Source organism: Heptranchias perlo, chromosome 13 (genome assembly GCF_035084215.1).
Source record: "Heptranchias perlo isolate sHepPer1 chromosome 13, sHepPer1.hap1, whole genome shotgun sequence".
In the NCBI taxonomy this organism is placed as follows: domain Eukaryota; kingdom Metazoa; phylum Chordata; class Chondrichthyes; order Hexanchiformes; family Hexanchidae; genus Heptranchias; species Heptranchias perlo.
Window position 1 is genome coordinate 49,308,561 of NC_090337.1, and position 25,221 is coordinate 49,333,781.

At 43.4% G+C, this 25,221-nt stretch overlaps 1 protein-coding gene across 3 annotated transcripts in view; it reads left to right on the plus strand.

Moving 5' to 3' along the window:
- Nucleotides 1-25,221, plus strand: part of clstn2a (calsyntenin 2a) — a 395,978-nt gene that overhangs the window by 169,401 nt on the left and 201,356 nt on the right. For 2 of the 3 annotated variants that reach the window (XM_067995446.1, XM_067995447.1), the window contains one exon: nt 16,040-16,162. The exons of the other annotated variant lie outside the window; for it this stretch is intronic. In XM_067995446.1, coding sequence (XP_067851547.1) covers nt 16,040-16,162 — 123 coding nt within the window. The remainder of the gene's footprint in view (nt 1-16,039; nt 16,163-25,221) is intronic. 3 annotated transcript variants of the gene reach the window in all.

Sequence of the window (25,221 nt, forward strand, 5' to 3'; positions counted from 1 at the left end):
ATCATATCAATTTGATCGATTCAATCAAAAAAGTTCATTAACACCTTCCACAAAGGAAACTGGATGTCATGTTAGAAGGACTTATCCTCACTGAACAGCATGGGGTCTTAACTGAACAGTCCTCGCAGGACCTATGAGTCGGGAGGAACAGGTTTCTGATTTGTGGTCGTAGTTTTGATTGACAGGTCAACTAGTCGGGAAAAGTTAGAGGCAATGTCTTTGGCTTCCTTTCTGGCTGGAAAATAAGATAGCCTGAACAGGTTTGAGTTTGAAAACAGTTCAGGAGGCAGAGAAGCCGGACTTTGAGGAATGTGCGGGATGGATAGTCCCTAGTCTCAGATGTGAATACGTAAGACAAAAGGTGGTTCAGGCTAGTTTCAGGGATTTCTAGTTTGTAAAGTGAATTTAGCTATTTGACCAGGGTAGAGTGGCATTTTCCATGTTATGAGGAGCAAAATGAAATAGATTGAAATTTGCTAAAATTGATATTTTTGTTCATAGATTACATGTAAAATAAATTAATTTATTAGTTTACAGTTGGCCTTTTCTCACTACTCTGCTTATCAGTCTGCCTTGTGGAAGAAGGGAGAAAGGTACCTGGGAGCACATGCAAGATTACAGTATCCAGTATACACAACGAGAGGTCTCATTGTTATGGCCCCCGGGTCATGCTATCATATGTCTAGTTGTAGGACAGTAAAGGACAACCCCTGATTATAGGGGACATGGGGTTCGCTTATGGGTGTATGCGGTGATGCTGAACCCAACAATATGTGATACAGATCCAAAATTTGTAGCTGCCAGTAAAAGATATAGGAAGCAAATTTGTAGTGGAAATTAAGGGATGTAAGAGATATTAAATAAGTACTTTGCTTCAGTTTTCATAGAGAAGATGGATATTGAGAATACAGAATTTCAGGGGCGTAGAACAACTAACGGTTATTATTCAAAAGGGAAATGATACTAAATAAATTACTCAAACTTAAGGTAGACAAATCACTGAGACTTGAGTGCCAGCTTGGCTTATTGGTAATGCTTTAGCCTCTGAGTCAGAAGGTTGTGCATTCAAGCCCCCATTTCAGGACCTGAGAACCTATACTGGCTTGCACTCTTTTGGAGTGACCTCTTTTGGATGAGACAATAAACTGAGGCCCCAAATGCCTCTTCAAGTGTATGCAAAAAGTTCCATTTGAAGGGCAGGGGAAAACTCCTAACATCATGCCAATATTTATCCTTCAACCAAGACAGATAAGCTAGTCATTATCTCATTGCTACTTATGAGACCTTGCTGTGTGCAAATTGGTTGTTACACTTGGCTGCTTAACAAGTGGCTACACTTCAAAAGTAATTAATTGGCTCTAAAGCACTTTGTGATGTCCCAAGGATGTGAAAGACTCTAAGTTAAATGCAAGATCTTCCTTCTTTCCATCCAATGATCCTGGGTGGGTGGGTGGGTGTGGGGGGGGCAGTGGAATAATATAAGTTCTGACATAACTTCCTAAAATTGTGCCAGAGGTCCAACTGTGGCAAATGTGATGTTTTTTTTAAAAAGACCAGAAATTTATTGCCCAGTTAGTTTTATTTCAGTTGTTGGTAAACTACTAGAGTCTGTAATGGAGGATGAAATGACTTAGCACTTGGAGAAGCATGAGTTGAACAGGGTCAATGTCCTTTACTGCCCAATAATGGCAGATAGTGCTTGACCAATGTAATAGAAATATTTGAAGAAATAACAGAAGATAGATAAAGGAAATGGTAATACGTGGTTTATATGGATTTTCAAAAAAAAATGATAAGGGAGCACATAAGAGACTCATGAGAAAGATAATGGCACATGGAGTTAAGGGAACATGTCCATATGGGTGGAAATATAGCTGGGCAGCAGAAAACAATGGGTAGGGTAAAAAGACGTTTCTTAGAATGGAAAATTGTGGCGATGGGGTTCCTTAGAGTCTGTTCTTATTTATTATATGCATAAATGATCTGACGTTAGAAATTGAGAGAGCAATATTGAAATATGCTGAGGACACCAAATTGCAGGCAATGGTAAATTGTGATGAAGATAGTGAAAGATGTCAAGTCGATGTAAATAGACTAACAAAATGGGCAGATAGGTGACAGATGCAGTTTAAGGTAGAAAAAAAATGAAGTAATACATTTTGGAAATAAGAATAGGAAAAGGAAATAAACCTGGGTAAGATTTAAAATGAATAGAGGGGCATAGATGTGCAGGTACAAAGGGCATTAAAGATGACACAAAAAGTAGATAAGGCCTTAAGAAGCAAATTGAATCATTGGCTTTATATCTAGAGGCATAGAATACAAAAGCAAGGAGCTAATGTTGAGTTTATAGAAGTTCTTCATTAGCCTGCAGTTGGAATATTGTGTACAGTTTTGGGAATGAAAAAGTAATGGGAAAGTTGCAGCATCAATTCACTAGGATGCTACCAAGAAAAGAGGATTACAGTTATGAAGACAGACTTGGAAAGTTGGGCATTTTTTTCCACTAGAGCTGAGAAAGTAAAGGGGTGATCCAATAGAGGTCTCGAAGATTAAGACAGTTGTGATGGATTGTCTCCATGTTTTGGTGAGGGTGAGACCATAACAAGAGGCCACAAATTCTAGATAATCACAAAGAATTAAAGGTGCGATTAGAAATACATTCTTTATAGCGAAGGTGGTTAGGATATGGAATTCTGCAGAGTTGATAAATTCTTTTAAAAAGGAAATATTTGTTTGAAAAGAGGGGCAGTTATGTATATGGGGAGTGAGCAGGAGAGTGGGTTTAGACTTGACATGAAGAAAAACACAGTGCAAATTTGATGTGCCAAATGGCCTATTTCTGTGTTGTAACATTCTATGTTTACTCACACCGCTTCGTGGAAGCATATACCATCTTCACTCCAAGATAACCCCCCTTTCCTCCTGCTCCCTGGTAATACAGTTACCAATGGCTGCTACACCCATTCTCTTATGCTATTCACTTTCTCATTGCTGTGGTGATACTTCAAAATCTTCTCCCTTCGTTAAACCCATTAACTCCAGGTGTGACCTGAAGTAAAATGCTCACTATTTGATTTGACTGCAGCTGCATTAGTTCATCACCAATTATATTTAATGAGGCCATAGTGAGCAAAAATTTGCTTTTTCTCCTCATTTTTTCCTATTGTTCATTAATTTATTTTGGGGGGTGAGGGTAGGAATTCTCAAACAGCACTAAAGATGGATGAATCGTCCATTAGCACTTTCTAACGATATTACACTACTTTGTGCCTACTTTTTTGCTAAAATTATCAAAGGTAGGGATGTCGACCCCACAGTTGGTCACAGTTTATAAGAAATGTTTGGTGTTTCACAAGAGCGTGTATCAATCTGTCCTTGGAGAACAAAGCTTAGTCTATTGTGCCTGACATATCATTAGTTCTGTGCAAGCATGCATAACAATAAAGGATGAGACAGTTGTACAGCAATTAATTCAAATGTACGGGAAAATGGTATTTTTTTTAAAAGTCGGTTATTTTAAATATATAGCTACGTTCTTTCAAAAAACGAAATGGAAGAAATGAAAGGGGAGGAACATTTTCAAAGATCAAACTCCTTTATTGGAGAAAATTCACTTCTCCATAGAATTAAATCAAGCATGAAAAGAAATCAAGTGACATGAACAATGTCTATTTCTACTCTTCTGGCTTTTTTTCTCTCATTCAGGCGATCATGGAAATAGGCTAATTTGAACTTTGATGCCTTAGATGGAGTTTAAAACTCTGTGTAGTTTAGAAAATGAATGCAGAAGTGTTAGAAGCTCATAACAGATAGTTGACATTCCATATCAGCTCTTCCAGTGACTAATAAGCACAGAAGTGTCTGGACAAGGTGGGAAAGCTCAGCTGGAGGTAGTAATCTATTGTCGTACATGGACAGCTTGCAGGATTCAATGTTTATTTTGGACGGGAGGGGTGTTGATGTTTTTTTCATCGGTTCTACATTTTCATTGTAATTTTGCTATTTGCTGTTTTTAAAAAAAACTTCAAAATTTAAACATTTGGAGCAGGATCTTAACAGTGAAAAACGGGTGGGTTGAGGGCGGGGGAGCATTGAAAATTGCAATTTCAGACCCGCCCCCACCCCACCCATTTCTGGTTTTCACCGGGGCGGGACGAGGGTTGGGCGACCAACTAGGAGCGCTCCCAGGAGGCGGGTTGGCCATTAAAATCTTTCACGGAGGCCATGGCCCTCCGTTTTGAAAGGTTTTGCGATTTTAGCCTCTGGGGGCCGGGATTCCTGTGCATCCTCCTTCACGCCCTGTGAGAGGAGGCGAGAAGGCCCGAAACTGCAGGTAAGTGCCTTTATAGCACAGCTTGTGGTCCCTGAGAAGCAGGAGTGCTTCCCCCAGGCTCAACAAGCCTACCTGCAGCGACCCCACCCAACGATCACGGGTCCCTTCCCCACCACCCCCCCCCCCAAATGATCGTGGTTCCCCCGAATGATCGTGGACCCCCCCCCCAACGATCGTGGACTCCACCTCCCCCAAAACGATCGCGACCCTACCCCCACCCAACGGTCACGGACTCCTGCGATGACCTCCGATCCCAACGCCTCCCCCCTCCCCCCTCCCCCCTCCCCCCCCCCCCCCCGTCGGTGGCTGACACCCGATCACCCTCCCCATGACCCGTGACCCCCATGCTGACCCATGTCACTGTGTCCACTCGTGTCCCCCATAGCCCCCCCTCCATCCATACAATCTAAGATTTACCTGAAGACTCACCTTTTCACGTCCTCTTCCTTGCTACGTCCCCGTCCGACTGAGACCAGCCTGTCGGATGGCAAACCGACAAAAAAGAAGACGTCCTTACGTCAAAATTGTAAGGATGTCCAAGAAACTCGTGCTTCCGGGTTTTCTGTCCGCGATTCGACCTCCCCCCGCCCCGTGCCATTCCTGGCTCCAGGTCAAAATCCTGGCCTTGGGTTTTGTTTTTTTAAAATGTCAACTTGTCCTTTTTGGAAGGCTACTATTGGTTAGGCTGCTCAATGCCTGATATGAATGAGCGGAGTGTGCACCGTGCAAGCTCCACCCATTTGCACCTTAAAATTTCAAGTGGGCTCCCACAGCCGGTGTAGGACCCCAGTTTGCACATTTAAACAGTCTCCTGCCCAGAAAGAGGCAGGCGTGCTGCTCACCCATTTACAGGCCCCACCTGGGCGTCAGTTGGGTGGCCGAAATGTCCCCACCCCACACCACCCCTCCTATTTTCAACTGTCGGCTGCCCATTTTTCAGGCAACTGGGGTCGGGTCAGAGTCAAGTCTTTGGTTTCATGTTAAGTTGGAACAAGCACACTTTGCAGAAGTTTGGAGTGGGAGCAGTCACAGAGGGAAAGAATGCTCTTCCTAATGCCAGGGGCAATTAGTTTCAGGGTTTACTACTCTAAAGTGAATTGTAAACAATTTTACAACACCAAGTTATAGTCCAGCAATTTTATTTGAAATTCACAAGCTTTCGGAGGCTTCCTCCTTCCTCAGGTGAATGTGGAATGAGCTAACTTCACTCTAAAGTGAAGTTAGCTCATTAACAGGGACAGTGTGATGAACTTGTTTTTATATTACAAAGAGTAAAAGGAATTATATAGAATTTCATTGAAAATTATTCTGTTTATTCATGTATTGCACGTAAAATACAGTTGATCTCGTCGCTCAATGATGTTTCAGTCCACCTTCCAGACGATAAGAGAAAGGCATATGTAAGATTACAATAGCCAGTACACAACAACAAGGGCTGTCATGACGATGACCCTGGGTCATATTACCATATGACTAGGTATTGAGTAATAAAGATAGATTCCTGATCATAAGGAACATTGTGTCTGGTTACAAGAGATTCCATTAATACTGAACCCGAATGAATATCATTGGTCAGACCCACAATTTGTGATGAGTAGCCTCTGTCTTTACTCCAACCACCCCCCCCACTCTTCCGCCCACTCTAGTGCTGATACCCATCACTCTGCACTTTTTCTCTCCCATTTCCCCCAACCCACTCCAAGCTTATTTCTTCAGTGAGACCCACCTCCCTTTCCCTCAATTTCCCTCCCTACTAAACTCCTGCCCACGTATTTGCCCTGTTCATTCCCACACTACCTGAGATGATTATTGGTTTCCTTTGCTCCCCCTTTTTAAAAACTACTGTCATCATTTCTCTCCTCAAAAAAACCCAGCCTCGATCTGTCCATCCTCTCCAAATACTGTCTCATCTCTTATCGCTAATGACCTCAACTTTGTTGTTGCCATTGAAAATTGTGAATGAGCTCCTCTGTGACTGTGATCATGGTGCGTTATTCCATCTTGGCCCTTCCATTATCTTTGACTCTGTCTCCCATGCCATCCTCCACTAGCATTCTCAAAACCCATTGTTTTGGCCAAATTTTTGGTCACTCTCATATTTTGGAATTTTTTGACCATTTTTCTGCAGAAGGTGTTTGGGGAAAAAAGGTTTCATTTAAGGTTTGCTCTTTAAAGCATAATGGGGGGGAAAGTTGGATAGGGCCTATTATTAGGCGTAGGTAGCGCAATCCACTATTACCCACGCCCAATGGCCCCTGCGCAGGCAGGACAAGACTTTCGTGAGGCCTGAGGACTTACCTTCAAGCAGCGTTCTGAATCAGTGTTGACATGAGGATTCAATGCAATTTGCACTTTATACCAGCAGGGGGAGCCCCAATCTCTTAAAGGCAGGCTGTCTCTTAAAAATCTCTTCAAGGTAGCGGGTACCTGTTATTTGCTGAAAATAACAGTCTGCTGTCTGTACGGAGTCTGAACGGAGATCAGACATCGCACGTGCAAAACACAGATGCAGCTCCCGTCCCTATGTGAGGTGAGAGTAACTGCCCTTGACATCAAGGCACCATTTGACCGAGTGTGGCACCAAGGAGCCCTTGTAAAATTGAAGTCAATGGGAATCGGGGGGAAAACTTTCCAGTGGCTGGAGTCATACCTAGCACAAAGGAAGATGGTAGTGGTTGTTGGAGGCCAATCATCTCAGTTCCAGGACATTGCTGCAGGAGTTCCTCAGGGCAGTGTCCTCGGCCCAACCATCTTCAGCTGCTTCATCAATGACCTTCCCTCCATCATAAGGTCAGAAATGGGGATGTTCGCTGATGATTGCACAGTGTTCAGTTCCATTCGCAACCCCTCAAATCATGAAGCAGTCCGAGCCCGCATGCAGCAAGACCTGGACAACATCCAGGCTTGGGCTGATAAGTGGCAAGTAACATTCGCACCAGACAAGTGCCAGGCAATGACCATCTCCAACAAGAGAGAGTCTAACCACCTGCCCTTGACATTCAACGGCATTACCATCACCAAATCCCCCACCATCAACATCCTGGGGGTCACCATTAACCAGAAACTTAACTAGACCAGCCACATAAATACTGTGGCTACAAGAGCAGGTCAGAGGCTGGGTATTCTGTGGTGAGTGACTCACCTCCTGACTCCCCAAAGCCTTTCTACCATCTACAAAGCACAAGTCAGGAGTGTGATGGAATACTCTCCACTTGCCTGGATGAGTGCAGCTCCAACAACACTCGAGGAGCTCGACACCATCCAGGACAAAGCAGCCCGCTTGATTGGCACCCCATCCACCACCCTAAACATTCACTCCCTCCACCATGGCTGCAGTGTGTACCATCTACAGGATGCACTGCAGCAACTTGCCAAGGCTTCTTCGACAACACCTCCCAAACCCACGACCTCTACCACCTAGAAGGACGAGGGCAGCAGGCACATGTGAACAACACCACCTGCATGTTCCCCTCAAGTCACACACTATCCTGACTTGGAAATATATCGCCGTTCCTTCATCGTCGCTGGGTCAAAATCCTGGAACTCACTGCCTAACAGCACTGTGGGAGAACCTTCACCACACGGACTGCAGTGGTTCAAGAAGGCGGCTCACCACCACCTTCTCAAGAACAATTAGGGATGGGCAATAAATGCTGGCCTTACCAGCGACGTCCACATCCCATGAACGAATAAAAAAAAGAAACGATTAGTTATGGTAAACCATTGAATAAAGGTTGCGCACTACTAAATCCCACATTCTCCAATTTGCAAGCCAGACCTCACCAATCTGCCGATCTGAGTTTGGACCAGGCCTGTGAGAGAGCGTGCACCAAGGTTCTCTGCTGATTCACTAGAGGCCTTGGTGCAAGAGGTGGACAGAAGGAGGGACATCCTATATTCGCAGGTGAGGGGGGGGTGGGCAGCATTGCAAGAGGCCCTCCAGACATAAACGGAAGAGGCAGTGGGGAACGAAGTCAATGCCAGGTGCACAGCATCATGAACATGGATGCAGTGCAGGAAAAAGTGCTTTGAGGTGAGTGCGGTCAACTGTCAAGTGGCGTCTCCTACCAACTGCATCACTAGCCGCATCCACCGCTCCATGCACTACACCCCCATCACCCACATACCAACAAACTCTTTCTGTCAGTACTCAATTCTTCCAATCAGATGCTTCCTCTCAACCTTACACATTACCACTGTTGCAAGCCACCCACCCACATCTTGCAGGCGACACCCACTGGCAGCTATTCAACCATGACAGGCACATCACCTAGACACAGGTCCCGCTTTCTTACAGGTGGACCTGTGACCTAACTCGATATGCCTGCCTTAGCCCTATATCCCTTGATATCCTTGGTTCACAGAAATCTATTAATCTCAGATGTAGAATTCACAAGTGAGCTAGCATCAACTGCCGTTTGCAGAACAGCGTTCCAAACTTCTCCTACCCTTTGCTTGTAGAAGCATTTCCACGCTTCACTCCTGCATGTCCTGGCTCTAAATGTTCGGCTCTGTCCCTGCGTCCTAGTATTCAAGTATAGGAGACCTCCAAAAACAGTTACAAATGTCTCGGCAGCCAGAAGCAATAATCCAGCCACTAACCTGTAAATCCTGCATGGTCCCTATAAATTGCGATAGTAGGGTGTCCTCCAAGCACTCCAAGGCACGTTCAGATTGTCGTGGTTAAGACTCCGCTTTGAGTTGAGCGTTAAGTCTCAAAATGGTGTCTATCACTTTAAATCAGCGTTGCACATTGATTGTTTCCATTTTTTCCTTACTTTACATGCTTCCAGCGTTCGGTATTTGTGCATGCGCTAACTCCTATACCAAGACGGCTTCTGGTGCACATCACACTGGAAACATGCGTGCGCAGCCAAGACGCCATCTTGGATGTTGGAGAGACCGTGTACCGCCAAAACAACGGGCGCTACACAGCCCAATTTAGCGCCCAATGTATTTTCACAAGTTTTTTTAAAAAGCACTGAAATGAAAGGCGGTTAAAATGCTCATGACCTAGACTTTGAAGTTGTTTCCCCAAAGACTGCTAACAATAAACATTAGTTAATTTGTCTGCCTCATTAATTCACACCTATTGTTTTAGGAGGCTCCTGGTCCCAGAGGTTTGACACGGCGGGTTGTCTGTAAAAGGCCTTCCCCCTCGGATTGTGTACACATGCAGATAAAGAAAGAGAGACGGAGACAGAGAAGCACACAGTCAGACAGGTTTTTAAGTCGAAAGGTGCAAGGGCAATTTTTTTGGCAGGCTCAAAGTTAGAATGCAAAAAGGTAGAAATTATTTTGTTTAAGTCATACAAGATGATGTGGGGGAGTGTAGCATATTCATTATGTGATTACAAGTTACACTGATTGCATTAAGTGAGGCCGATTATAACTGCTGCTCTATATGCTTATGTGCTGTGAAATAAAACAGTTTAACGATTCGTATATGACCTCATCTTGCCAAGTATTTTCTTGGTCTGGCTTGAAAAAGATTGATGTGGAGATGCCGGTGATGGACTGGGGTTGACAATTGTAAACAATTTTACAACACCAAGTTATAGTCCAGCAATTTTATTTTAAATTCACAAGCTTTCGGAGGCTTCCTCCTTCCTCAGGTAAATGTTCATACGTGGAGAAGCCACGTATGAATGTCCCATGGGGACATGTGCTGTTGGGCAATACATACACATCCCTCTACATGAGACACACACCACTTATGGGAGAATATCCTAGGCAAGACCTTAAACCTGGAGCTGGTAGGGTGCCTGTTGCTTTATCTATTTTATCTTTACTGCCTCTTCTGAAAGCTCCTTGGGATTTTATTTATGTTTAAAGGCATTATATAAATGCATGTTTATCTGTGTCATTATCATCCTTTTCCTGCAGGGATTACCAGATAATGATGAGGAGCCTTGTCAGAATTTTTTTACCCTTTTCCAAGCCCGGGGGAGGGTGATGATGAAAAACACCCCATAGCTATCTCAGCTAACTGTTGATTGAATTGAGATCCTTCTGGTCCAAATGACCCAGTAGCACACTGTGCAGGACTGCAATATTTCTTATTGCAAACGTTTCATGTGCTGTGGATTGCAGCTGTTCGCAAATTAAAGCAAGATCCTGAAACTGTCATTTCAATTTTATTCTCCGAGACTGATGTCATTGTCCTTGGAGAGACCATGCAGGTGAAGCATTTCACTATAAAATCACTCAAACAAAAGCCCATTAGTTCTTAAAGTAACTGCTGCCAGAAAGTGGTAAAGCTTTTATCACGTTGTCATTGAAGGGGAGCCGCAAACCCTCACATCTTGCCAGTGTGACAAGGAATTGATTTTAAAATGTGTATTCTGTGTGCAGAACGATGATTGTAACAATTGAACGAGACAGTCATCGAGATAAAAAGTGGTATCAATTGAAAATTTAATGTGGATTTTTTTTGTAGGGAGCTGGATTTTGGAGATAAATGGCAGGAAGCAACAAAAGATGCTGCAGGAGATGGCAATTCTTCTAGTTTACTTTAATAGAAATTTCAGCTCTCCTAAAGTTTAATTTAGATACATATATTTAAATGATCCATGTAAAGAATACTAGTTTTTACATTTATTGTTTTAAAATATTACTCATAGTCAAGTTGTAACAAACTCAGATATGAGCTGGTTAAACTGTCTTATGTCATTTAATTCAATATGCCTTAAGGTCATGCTTTGTAAAATCAATTAATTCTTTTTATTCTATGTAGCGATTCTTGTCTGAGTGTAGACAGCAACTGCTGATGGTTTATTTGACTAGGGAGGGACATAACAGTTGAGCATGATGCTTTCCTCACCACATGTTCCAGCAAAGGTCAATTGATAGCAATGAGGAGCAAGAAAATATATTTATTTCCCACTCCTCCTCCCTCCTCTCTAAGCTAGGGATGATGAGGCCAGTTGTAGCATCACTACTACTGTTCCAGCACATTGGGGATGAACTTTAGGACTTGGCCTGTATGCCATTTAAAAACCTCTGGTTGCACTGTTAACAGTTAAAAACAAAGTCAGATTGACTCTCGTGGATGTTCTAAACCATAACTCCTGTCAGTAAGTGAGTTCAAGGCAGTAATTCAATTTTAGGGTTCAGAGGATTATAAATAGCTGAAGCTTGGTTGTCATGGTTCATGATGTCATCTGAAGTCAATTGGATTACTGGCTTGTAATTCACTTTGAGGTACCATTATCCTCCATTAAATTTATCATGTCAGTCTGATATTAAATAGCTTATATTATCAAGGTAGTTCTTCAGAAATTGAGGTGTTCAGACTTACTCTGACCAGTATCAGTTCAGTAATCCTATTTGCTCTTTTAAAATAAATTATGTTGAAATTATTTTGTCAATCGTAGCAAATGTTTGTTTTAAATCATTTGTATTCAAAAGTTGGAAGAGAGCAGGGTTGTGTACTTTTTCAACAAGTAGCTCTATAATTTGCCTCCTAACTTTGTGGCCACCTTTTTCATTCCATGTAATGGTGCTAAACAAAATTGGTGGCACTGTTTTAAGTAACATAGGCAATCCAATTCCTAGCCCAGGTATACAGCTTGCATAGAAAGACTATTCTGATTCTGCGTTGCATGTGGCCACTCCAGCATGATTAAAAAGAGACAGTTTTCATCATGTTAGCAAACTATATAGTGCTTTGAATGAATCAAATGCTTCACCTTAGAAGTGGGATGGCAGGAGATATGGGCGGGGTTATGAGCAATTACAGGGAAGTAATGGTGTTTGTTATGGCCTCTCAACTTTGAGCCAAATCTCATCCATTGCAGCATTTAGTAAAGTTTTATTATTTTGTGTAGGAATGAAATTTTTTGAAGTGTCCCAGGCATATTTCTGGTCAGAAAAGCCCATGGGATCCAAGGGAATGTGGCAAGCTGGATCCAAAATTGGCTCAGTGGCAGGAAGCAAAGGGTCGACGGGTGTTTTGTGACTAGAAGGCTGTTTCCAACATGGTTCCGCAGGGCTCGATACTAGGTCCCTTGCTTTTTGTGGTATACATCAATAATTTAGACTTAAATGTAGAGGGCATGATTAAGAAGTTTACAGATGATACAAAAATTGGTCGTGTGTTTGATAGTGAGGAGGAAAGCTGTAGACTGCAGGAAGATATCAATGGACTGGTCAGGTGGGCAGAAAAGTGGCAAATGGAATTCAATCCGGCAAAGTGTGAGGTAATGCTTTTGTGGTTGTTTTCTTTGGAACACAGGAGGCTGAGGGGAGATTTAATTGAGGTGTATAAAATTCTGAGGTGCCTAGATAGTGTGGAGAGGAAGGACCTATTTCACTTAGCGGAGAGGTCAATAACCAGGGGGCATAGATTTAAAGTAATTAGTAGAAGGATTAGAGGGGAGCTGAGGAGAGATTTTTTCACCCAGAGGGTGGTGGGGGTCTGGAACTCACTGCCTGAAAGAGTGGTAGATGCAGAAACCCTCATCGCATTTAAAAAGTATTTGGATGTGCACTTGAAGTGCCATAACCTACAAGGCTACGGACCAAGAGCTGGAAAGTGGGATTAGGCTGGATAGCTCTTTTTCGGCCGGCATAAACACGGCGGACCAAATGGCCGCCTTCTGTGCCGTAAATTTCTATAATTCTATGATTTCATTATGTATATATTGGATCAGTATGGCATGAGCGGTAGTTGTCATTTATTTTGTGGGATGTAATTTGGAGGTGTATTCCCTAGCAGACCACATCTCCTTCAACGTATCATTCTTAAACTGTGGCTCAGCAGTGCTCTTGGAAGTCATTTCAGGAAAAGTGGTTTTGAATCTCAAACAACATGATTATTACGTTTGAACAGTATCTTCAATCATGGATTAGTAGGTCCATTAATATTGTATGAGGGGCTGAAAGCTCATAAAATTCAAATGAAAGATTCCTGATTTAATTATTTGACCAAAAAAGAGTGAAATGTCAATGTTGGAACCTTATTAAGTGCTGTCAGCAATGTGTCACAGAATCTTTGGCAGAAAGATGGCAATTAGATCCTGCGAGGGGCTCACCAGCACCCTAACCTCCAAGACAGCATTCTGTGGGCTGAATGGACCATTTGCATTTATCATTCTTCCTGTATTGAAGGCATTAATAAATTAACAGTAAAGAAAAAAATGCACAAATTCCTTCATCCCAACACTGGTTGAATTAAATTTTACTTGCACAGCAAGAAGTATCATGCAACAGGGTTAGGTTTGACAAGTAACCCATCAGTGCTCACTGTCCAGCTTCATGGTTGAAGAACGACCACTTGGGCAGAGTTTTATTGGGGTGTCAACATTTGTAGAACATTGTGCAGGCATTAATATGCCTTCAGGGAGAAGTGGGGAACAATGGAGGAAGAAAATAAATCACAATTCTAACATGATATGAAAAGTATCGATTCATTCTGCATGCTCAGGATATTATTAACTCATCCAGTATAAAATATGCCACTGATATACAGTACCACCTGACACTACAGTGCCCAGGTCCAGGAATGTGCCAGATGGCATTATTGTTGCAGCCGTCTGGAATTTATAGTGGTTTGTTACATGACCTCACAATGGCAATGTGTGCTTAATTAATTCATTAATGAGGTTAATGTGTATTGAACTGAAGTCAAATATCAAATCCAAGCTAGTAATCCCAGCCAACAACATCTGGATATTTATCACTGTTTGATAATTACATTATGTTCCGTACAACCAATCCCAACCAAACGAGATATTCCATTAACACTTGGCTGACTATCTTGATGCACAGTACAGTTATTTGTACTTGGTAATTAAATGGGGTGGGCCTGTTAACAGTTCTGTTGTTGTTAGAATGCAAGCAAACTCTTGGCACAGAATATTTTGCTGTTGCTATTAGTCCCAAGTGAAGCGATGTTTTATTGAAAGTGAAGCTAAATGTTAACTTAAAATATTAAATTATATCTGTAATCTTGCAGTTCAAGTTTTCAGGTTGAAATAAATTTGAGACTGATGCAATGTGATGAGAGTCTGTGCAGAATGGATCGCTCTCTGAAATATGGATTGTGTGTGTTACACATGCAACGGGGCTGTCTTTACCAAGACTTAACGTACGCTTATATCAGGATTAAATTTAGCGAATATGGAATTGGTGGTAATTTTCTTACCTCTCCACTGAAGATGACTCATTCGGGAATAAAATGCGACTAGGAACAGAGGCCTGTACAGGACATAAAAAGACCACCTGCTTGGTCCCAGAGTTCAAAAGCAGAATACACTGTTCACTATCTCTCAATTGATTTTTGTGCCAAATGCTGTCCAACTTCCTCTTAAAATTACAAATGTTACCAGCCTTGATTGTCTGCCTGGGAGTCCATCCCAAACATTCACCACCCTCTGTATTACATAGTTACATCTATTCTAATCATTCACCCTCTTTCTGAGCTTTATTGTTGTTCTTAGTGCCATAATAAACCACTGGAACTAGATTCCATGATACCTCTCTTTAGTGGCTTTTCTTCCATGTGTGAGGCCAGACATTGAATGTCAGCAGGTTATTTGATCATGAGGGCATCAAGGCCAAGCTTGAACCTTTCCTCTCAACATCTACAGCAGTATTTTTTTCTCCCTTTCAATCTAGAGGCACCGAGGCCAATTATAGTGCCCCACCGCTGTCCTGACTGAGATCAGCTAACTCAATGCAGACAAAGTTTTGAACCTGGGACTTTCCTCATCTATGTAGCTCAGCAGCTCATCCTACTACTGTCAACTAGATTCAGCTGTACTAAATTTATATTTCTACACTTTTATTAGACATTTCTTGATGGAAAGATTGGTCACATTTTTATTTGTACGTTCAATAAAGTTTTAATAAATGTGTACAGAACTTTAATTCAAAAACATTCATCACAAAACTTTACACAGCAACATTTCATTAGTAGCATTTGAAATGGCCACATAGCAACAGAATGGTGCCTTCCAATGATGCGTAGCAGGCTTGAGTTCCAAGGCTGCCTACTATTTGGTAGGCATACACTTTGCTAGCATTAACAAATTTAAGCTGGGTGAGTTTGAATTTGTTGCAATTACAATTTTTCCACCTTCCCTCAGTTTGAATAAACTATTAAGACTTTATCAAAACATAAAATACCTAGAGATTTAGAATTGTCCGAATTACCTCTGGATTTAATCTCAATTGAAATCAACAATCTGAATTGATTAGAATTCTGGTTATTAAAGTCAGGAATAAGCCTGACTTCCATTCTTGACCACACCTACTGGGCAGAAAGCCACATCACAAGCATCTTGGCTGGCAGAAGCTTTTGGTGGGAGCAGCAGTGTATGGGAAGAGGGAATGTGAAAGATGACATGGTTGACTGGCACAACTGTTAGCTGTTTTCAGTTGGAACGCCACTGTTGATGATAATGGCATAATCAGCATTCCAGGCTACCACAAAGCAAACAGCTTGGTGTAGGAATCTCTCACTAGGAGATCAAAGGAACAGAATTTAGGATGGAGAAGAAAAAGGTACAGTTTAAGCAGGAACCAAGGTAAATACGTTTTACTGGCATGTGGTACATTAGGTAGTACCTAGCCAGAAACTAGGGACTTGGAAGTATTTATTTTGTATGATGTTTTATTTGAGTTATGTTTGAAAAGATGTATTGATGTAATCTGATTCATAACTGACAGCACTTTCTGGTTGCATCTTTTTATTTTTAGTAAACAAGCACAAACCATGGATTGAGACATCCTACCACGGTGTGATAACAGAGAACAATGACACAGTTTTTCTGGATCCACCACTGGTTGCACTGGACAAGGATGCACCTGTGCGCTATGCAGGTAAGTTGAGACACCGTTAGTCATCTTAAAGAACTGAACCTTTTACAGCTCTTGTTATATTTCATGAGGCTGTGGCACATACAGATTCTTTTTGACATCTTGCGATTATGGATGCCATTTCTGAGACATTGCCACCTTGAGTTTGAAAGAAACAAATTGATTTGCAGATTTTCTGGCAGCCACTTCAAAAAAAAACAAAGAATGTTTTTTTATGTGCAAGCAAATTCTGCATTCCTGATAGCCAATCATGTATAGCTGCATATGTAGCGTCACTGAATACTCTTTATTTGTGGTTGGATGCCCTTTTTTTGCATTTGTGGCTACAGGACCATTAGTGTAGTTACTACAATAGGTGTGCAGGTTTATGAAGTGCAGTCAGAAAATAATTTTAATTGAACTGATCAGTTTGCCATTAAAAGGGATGGCTATCCGATTCTAACTTGACAGTTGCATGAAAATAGCAAGAATAATTACACAACTATTGATTTCATCAATAATAATTTACACCATTACAAGGCTCACTAATACCCTTGGCTTTTGAGTCATTGAAATAGATTAGTCTTACATAATCAGTTGAATTCCTCTGAATGTAATTACAGTGTAGTTTTGTTGTTGTCAATAGTTTTATGGTACTTTTTAGCCTTTAGGCTCATTTTATGACTTGTCAGATACATTTAATTAGTAGGAGAGTTTCTGTATTGAACTATGGATTTGTGGCTGTGATTTGTTAATGATTTCAAGCTGTGCTGGTGTCGAGTGCTGCATTTTAACACTTATCTGACTGCCAACTTAACAGTTTATTTTAACTTTTCTTTCAGATGATATTTAAAATATGAAAATATCTTTTTTTTATCACCTAGTAGTTTCAGTTAATTAATGTTTGCAATAATACTCCCAGGAATCATTTAAGGATCCTTATTTTAATTTGCTTTAAGAAAACAGTTTGAATAGTTTTAATCAAGTAATTTTTAATAATCTGTTGCCACCTTTTTAAAAAAAAACCTACCCAAAAGAAAGTAAGATTGACAATGTGGAGATATAAATGCCAGTTCTTTGTGTAAACATTTTCTGTAGGTTGTTGGCTCCAACTGGCTTTTGTCACCAGTGAGTTAATAGTGTTGTCTACTTAATGCTTTATTACTTAACATACTGTTACCTTTCTTCACTTACCTTTTTCACTGATTCCTGCTGGAACTGTTTTGCCCAGCTCTCTGTTGTAACGCAGCTTTCATCGATTCTGGTATTGTCTGGAGAATTTGATCTGTGCATTTAACACAGCCAACATAATGCAAAGTGACTGTATCTCTTAAGTCACGTAATCTTGCAGCATTTTCAGAAAAAGAAAACCCACATAGTAAATAAAATGTGGGAGGCCGAGGCTGGAGTTCTTGTACCTAATAATGAAATCATTTTGGTGGTATTTCTGTGAGCAATCAGCAGTACAAAGGTCAATTTCATAAAAATGTTTCAAGGAGTTAAGCTAGCATTTCTAACTAGCATAAAGAACACTTGTATGTTGGACATAAAATCAAGCATATATTTAATTATTATATCTAAGATATATTTAATATGGACACCTTAAACATTACAGATTGATTTACCAAATAAATCATTTAAAATAAATTTGAAGTAATAATGAAAATGCAATAAACTTGAACATTTATAATTATACTAATACAACTAAAATCGTACCACTATTTACAATATACAGAAACCTTCCTCTCAAACTCCACATAAATCAACATATAATGCAATTTGCACAGTTCTTTAAATTATATAATCTATATTAATCTCAGTATCCTGCCTTTAGACTTCAAAATAGAAGAACATAGGAACATAGGAGTAAGCCATTTAGTCCCTCGAGCCTGTTCTGCCATTCAATGAGGTAATGGCTGACCTGTGACCTAATTCCATATACCCGTCGTACTCCATATCCCTTAATATCTTTGGTTAACAAAAATCTATCAATCTCAGATTTAAAATTAACAATTGAGCTGACATTAACTGCCTTTGTGGAAGAGAGTTCCAAACTTCTACCACCCTTTGCTTGTACAAGCATTTTCTAACTTCACTCCTGAAAGTCTTGGCTCTAATTTTTAGGCTATGTCCCCTAGTCCTAGAATCCCCAACCAGCGGAAATAGTTTCTCTCTATCTAACCTATCAGTTCCCCTTTAATAGCTTGAAAACTTCGATCAAATCACCCCTTAATCTTCTAAATTCCAAGGAATACAACCTTAGTTTGTGTAATCTCTCCTCGTAATTTAACCCTTGGAGTCCAGGTATCATTCTAGTAAATCTACGCCGCACTCCCTCCAAGGTCATTATATCCTTCCTAAGGTGGGATGCCCAGAACTGAACACAGGACTCCAGGTGTGGTCTAACCAGGGCTTTTTATAGCTGTAGCATAACTTCTAGCCCCTTGTATTCTAGTCTTCTAAAGGCCAGCGTTCCATTACCCTTTTTGATTATTTCTGTACCTGTCCATGACATTTTAATGATCTATGTACATGGACCCCTAAGTCTCTTTGGACCGCCACAGTTTCGACAAGAAGGCTTGTCTGTAATGTTTAACTGGCCGGCAAACACTCTGTAGGTTCAAGTGTGAAGAAAGACTGTTTGGGTGAGGTAGCTGAGAGCTACTGTTGTCTGTGAACTGTATCTCAAACATGAGTTACCACATTCAGGAAAAGAGGGGGTAAGACTTGGTTGTGGGGGGGTAGGGGAGAAGGGGGAGAAAAATATTTTATAAGTATAAACTCTTGGAAATAAATGTGGACATCTGATTCCTCTACACCCAAACCATAATATTACACACATCACTGGTCCATGACAAACTTTTTAAGACCTATACTTGTATTGCAAATGTTCGATCATCTTTCCTCAAAAGTACTTGAATGCACAAAATTGAAAAATAATCATGGCTTCCCAACAAAATGCATTTCATTGCATAGTTCTACTGTAGCAGCAAATTTTACTGTATGTATAGGCGAGAAATATCATAGTTAAATTTATTTTTGCCCTTTCTTTATTTCATGTGCCATTATAACAATTCACCTCCATCCAAACTCAGATGTGAAAAATGCCAGCAGGGTTGTAGACTCCTTTTAGAACATACATTTCAAATGGCACAAAGCCCTTGCTTGGGGACACAAAGTGCACGTGCTGTGGAGTGAGATAGATGAAGGATTAGATTTTCCTTAAGGTGCAATTTTTCGCCTTTGTGAGGCATCTCGCTGTGAAGCCCAGCTAAAGCTTGACTAAACATATGATTAATGTAACTGACAGGCTTCAGGGTCAGCCACCCTTGGGCCTTAAATCTGATACTTTGATAGTGGAACTGTGCGTGTTAACCCTCTCGAGGACAGCGGTACAATTTCTTTTTGGCTCTGTGATACCAGCAGCGAGCGCTTAACATGCTCATCTGAAATTCCGTTTAGGAGGGATGTTATCCTGTGGTTTTTTTATATCTATATATAAATAGGATAGCGTCTCCACTAAAGTAGTGGAGAGAGGAATTTCAGATGCATTAATCATTCACACATTAGTATCACATTCCATAAGTTCGGGGCATTTGTTTTTCCAGCTTTCTCCCCTTGTCTCCTGAGAATACCTTGCCAAATGGCTGTTCTTAATCTAGAAAGAAAGAAAGACAAAGAAAGAACTTGCATTTTTACAGCACCTTTCATTACATAAAAACACAGAAAATAGGAGCAAGAGTAGGCCATTCAGCCCTTTGGGTCTGCTCGGCCATTCAAAATGATCATGCTGATCGTCTAACTCAGTACGCTGTTCCAGTTTTTTCCCCATATCCCTTGATCCTTTTAGCATTAAGAAATATATCTATCTCCTTCTTGAATATATCTAATGACTTGGCCTCCACTCCCTTCTGTGGTAGAGAATTCCACAGGTTCACTACCCTCTGAGTGAAGAAATTTCTCCTCATCTCAGTTCTAAATGGCATACCCCGTATTCTGAGACTGCAACCCCTGGTTCTGGACTCCACAGCCATCGGGAACATACTCCCTGCATCTAGTCTATCTAGTCCTGTTAGAATTTTATATGTTTCGATGAGATCACCTCTCATTCTTCTAAAGTCTAGTGAATATAGGCCTAGTCGACCCAATCTCTCCTCATGGGCTCTATTTTAGCACCCGCTATCGGGTGGTTCCTGGCGGGGGGGCTCCAAAAATCGGGGAATCCCGGAGCGGGTCGGGAGCTTGGTTCCAACCCGCCCACTTCCGGGTTCCCTACAGACGCGCTGACGTGCGAGCGCAGCCCCCGCATGTGGGACTCCCGCAGGCAATTAAAGCCGGCGGGGTGCCACTTTAGAGTATTTACCTTGCTATTTCAGGTCATTAACAGACCTGATTAAGGGAATATGTCAGGAGGGGTGGGATTTTAGAAACAACTGGGACTGTTTCCCATACTGGGGGAAACACTCCCAGTTCAAATGGACGTGTTGCAGATATCAGCCTGTGGCAGCTGCAAAGGTCCATTGACAGGTTGGGGGGGAGACCCTCACTCATTGCAGGAGGCCATTCTGTCACTTTGGACAAAGTTTGGCCTCCACTGCCCTCCTCCTGACAATCAAATTCACCAACTTGCACACTTACCCTGGGGTCCAGAGACATGTACCTACCTTGCGGACCCCCTCAGATGTTCATCTTCCGGATGGGGGCCGCCGTAGCTGCAGTCATGACCTCCTTGGAGGGCGAACAGCATCACCAGCCTCGTCGGCCACGCCATCCACCTCTGACACGTGGAGCTCCACAACACAGTGCTGTGACATATCCACCTGCACAGCAGGAGGGAGGGCAACCGTAGAGAGAGATGCGTCGCAGGGGGCACTACCATCGCCACAGGGTCCACAGACCGAGGCTCAGCTTCCTGGACCTCTCTGAGCAGCAGTGCACACGGAGGCTCAGAGTCACTCGACATGTTGTCATGGACATCTGCAGCCTCCTTCATGCCGAGCTGCTCCTGGCTGGCCCGAGCACCATCTTCTTACCTGTCGCTGTCAAAGTCACCACTGCCCTCAACAACTTCTCCTCCGCATCCTTCCAGGGTGCCACCGGGGACATCACCGATGTCTCTCAGTCGTCTGCACAAAAGAGCCCTGCAAATACACCTACACCCACTCTGCAGTGATACAATGGGTGGCATCAGGTGTGGGTCTTCATAGTGATCCTCAGGAAAGGGCATTATTGCACAAACCAGACAAGATTTGCAAAGACGTGACAGTAGTGGTGCCAATATAATATGTAATGTGAGTTGATCAGAAATTAAATATAAGTAAAAACCATGACAAACCCTCAAACACCCTTGTGCATCCCCTTCATGCTCACGACACGTTTGCCTTACGCTGCCTACTGCACATATGTGATGCATGCCCTGTGGCTGCAGCACAGGTAGTGGCAGGTTGAGTGAGGCTGACTGTGAAAGAGATTCATGAGAGGGTGGGTATGAGATAGAGCCATGAGATTGTATGAGGATTGGGTTGAGTGGTAGTGGCGGGATGAGTACTGGCGAGGTGAGTAAGTGCAGGTAAGATGAATGTAAGGAGTCGTACAACACCAGGTTATAGTCCAACAGCTTTATTTGAAATCACAAGCTTTCGGAGCTTTCCTCCTTCGTCACCTGAGCCCCATATGTCAGTCCTGCCATCCCAGGAATCAGTCTGGTAAACCTTCGTTGCACTCCCTCCATGGCAAGGACATCCTTCCTCAGATAAGGAGACCAAAACTGCACACAATCTCAGGACGTCCCCAAGCGCTTTATAGCCAATGAAGTACTTTTTTGAAATGAAGTCACTGTTGTAATGTAGGAAGCTTGGCAGCCAATTTGCACACAGCGAGGTCCCACAAACAGCAGTGAGATAATTAACACACAATCTGTTTTTCCATTACCTACATTGCAACAGTGACTTCATTTCAAAAAAGTACTTCAGTGACTACACTTCAAAAGTGCCCATTTGGCTGTAAAGTGCTTTGGGGCATCCTGAGGTCGTGAAAGGCTCTATATAAATGCAAGTTCTTTCTTTTAGTGATGTTGGTTGAGCGATAAATATTGGTCAGGACACCGGGGAGAATTCCCCTGCACTTCTTCAAAATAGTGCCATGGGATCTTATACATGCACCTGAGAGGGCAGACGGGGCCTCAGTTTAACATCTCATCCGAAAAGCAGCACCTCCGATAGTGCAGCACTCCCTCAGCACTACGCTGGAGTGTCAGTCTAGATTTTGTGCTCATGCCTCTGGAGTGGGACTTGAACCCACAACCTTCTGACTCAGAGGCGAGAGTGCTGCCACTGAGCCACCTTGGGCTCAATTTTAAAAGGGTGGCGGGATGGCAGCGGTGGGGGCGGGGGGTCATTGGGCACGCGGCAAACCCAAATAATAAAAACTTACCGTTCCCCACGCGATCCCGACTTAATTGGTGTCCCTTAACCTTTTTACCGGGTTTGCCGTCCGAAAGCTGCGCAGTGGACAGACTGCGCACCCGCCTGACAGGCTGTCAGCTGGAGTGTCTGGATTTAAAGGGCCATTGCTCCAAAGGGTTTTGCTGGAGCAAAGAGCCAGTAAGGCCAATGGAGCAGCACAGGGGTAAGGCTGCTCCAAGATTCACCAATGCCTCACTTCAGCTGCGACTGGCTGGGGTGAGGAGGAGGCGGGAACTATTTTACCCGCCCGACAGGAAGAAGCACCCTGCCTCTGCCACCAAGAAGGCCTGGCTCGAGGTGGCAGAGGAGGTCACCAGCAGGAGCAACTTATCCCACACCTGGGCCCGGTGCAGGAAGCATTTCAATGACCTAACTAGATCAGCAAAAGTGAGTACACTTACTGATTCCCCTGCATTCTGTGGGGCACATCACTGCCTCCACCCCCCAACTCATTCTGCACTGCCAAGAGTACTCCATCACATCACTCCTCACACCCACTTAAGGCTCATCCTCAACTTACCTGCACTTCCTGAGCACTTCCTCACCTCCCCATTTTTGACCCCACCCCTACCACTCACCCCAATCCTCATCCAATGTGATGTCTCTGTCGCATACTCACCCTCTGATGCACTTCTTTCATGGTCAGCCTCACCCAAAGCGATGCATTCATCAGTTGGCCACTTCACTATCACTCACTCACATGCCTGTACTTTCTCCCCTTCGAGAAGAGAGCGCAAAACGCACGCGAGAGGGCGAGGACTGGAGGGGGGGCCACAACAAATAGTAATCCTCACAGTCGCGGAGGAGGAGGCCCTGTCTGTCAGCCGCACCCTCAAGTGCCTGTCCGTTGGGGATGCTGAGACTGGCACCCCACATATGTCTGGTGACAAAACTTTAACATTCATCACACACAACATGAATTGATGTTAACAATGATTGGCATGTTGAACACCTCAGTATGCTCATCGCAACATGACACATCTGTGATGATGCTTGATGCAATGGGAGAGGGTAATTCCTCAGAGGACTACCGGCCTCTTGGGGTGCACCGTCACATCTTAGCGAGCCATCCACCAGCGCAGATACTCACACCTCGGTGGGTCCTAATAGTCAATTAGTTGGGTTGGCACCAGGTGAGTCACCACACAAAGTGAGCACCAGCAGGGGCAGCTGTGGAGAGTCTGTGTTGGTGGGCGCACTCCTCTCCAGGCTCTGCTCAGATGGATGCAGGAGCTGAACCCTGGGGGCCATCCTTTAAAAGGAGAATGACTAAGGGACAGCAGCACATTTTCGAGGTACTGGAACAGGTGCCATGCGCACTCTCCACAATAGCGCAGAGGATGGAGGAGTCCCACCTCCAGCATTAGTGTCATGGTGGCACAGAGACATGAGGGAATCTCTGAGGTACTGTCACAGGGATGTGAGCAACTATCTGAGATAGTGTTGCAGGGACGTGAGCAATTCTTTGAGATAGTGTCGCAGGTAACTGCAGGAATGTCTAAGATAGTGTCGCAGGTAAGTGTGGGAATGTCTGCGATGGAGAGAAGCCTAGCCTCCATTGAGTTTCAAGCACGGCTCACAAATGAGTCCATTCAGACCCTGACAACAGCCGTTTGGACTCCCGGTGAACAACATTCTGCCGCCTTAAACAGGCAGGCAGATACACAAGCACTGGCCTTACAAGGCTTCGCACATGTCCTCCAAACTGTTCTCCAGCAGGGTGGTAGGAGTGATGTGGGTCTAGTCCAGGAGAGGGATGATGGTGAAAGGGGACATGGAAGTGGGGATGCCACTCAAAGCGCTCCCAAATCTCACTCGTTGCCCCTCTCTCAACCAGTACCCAAAATACTGCCTCCTCTCCGGGTGGCTGAGTCTGCCCCGGCACAGGTGGAGGTGGAGCAGTCTTTGGAGGGTTCCTCATGGGTGCCAAAACCCAGAGGGCGCAGGCCGAAAGCATCTAAGCAGTCCGGCCATGGACATGAGCAACCTGTCACTACCTCTGCTGCAGCCACAGGGGATGCTCCACGTAGAAGTGGTAGGAAGAGAAAGGCTAAGGATTTGTGATCACGAAGGGTATGCACAAGGGTGTCTGACAGATGGTCATATTTTTCATTTATATTTGTTTTTTGTTAAACTCACATGTTATGATTGTCACCACTACTGCCGTGTCTTGCCTATTCTTGAATGGCTTTTGTGATGGGGCCCTTTCATGTGCTTCGTCATGAACGGTGACACTTGATGCCACCCAGTGAGTCACTTTACAGTGGGTGCATGCGTAGTTGCAGGACTATTTTATGCAGGGGGGGGGGGGGTGTGGCTGGTGTTGGCACTGGTCTTTCCAGGTGGTATGAGGACTGGACTCTTCTCACTTTCTGATCTTACAAGAACTGTTCACATATCAGTGACTCCCTGGCCTCACAAGCAGCCGGGTGAGCTGCTGCTCTGCCCATGGGTTTGCCCTCCTCCTCCTCCTCCTCCTGCTCCTCCTGCTCCTCCTCAATGTGGGTGGCAGATGTGGATGAGGGGATGGGGCCTCCTCAAGCGGCACCCCTCTCTGTTGCGCCATGTTGTGCAGGACATAACACACTACTATAATGCGACCCACTCTCGCTGGTGCGT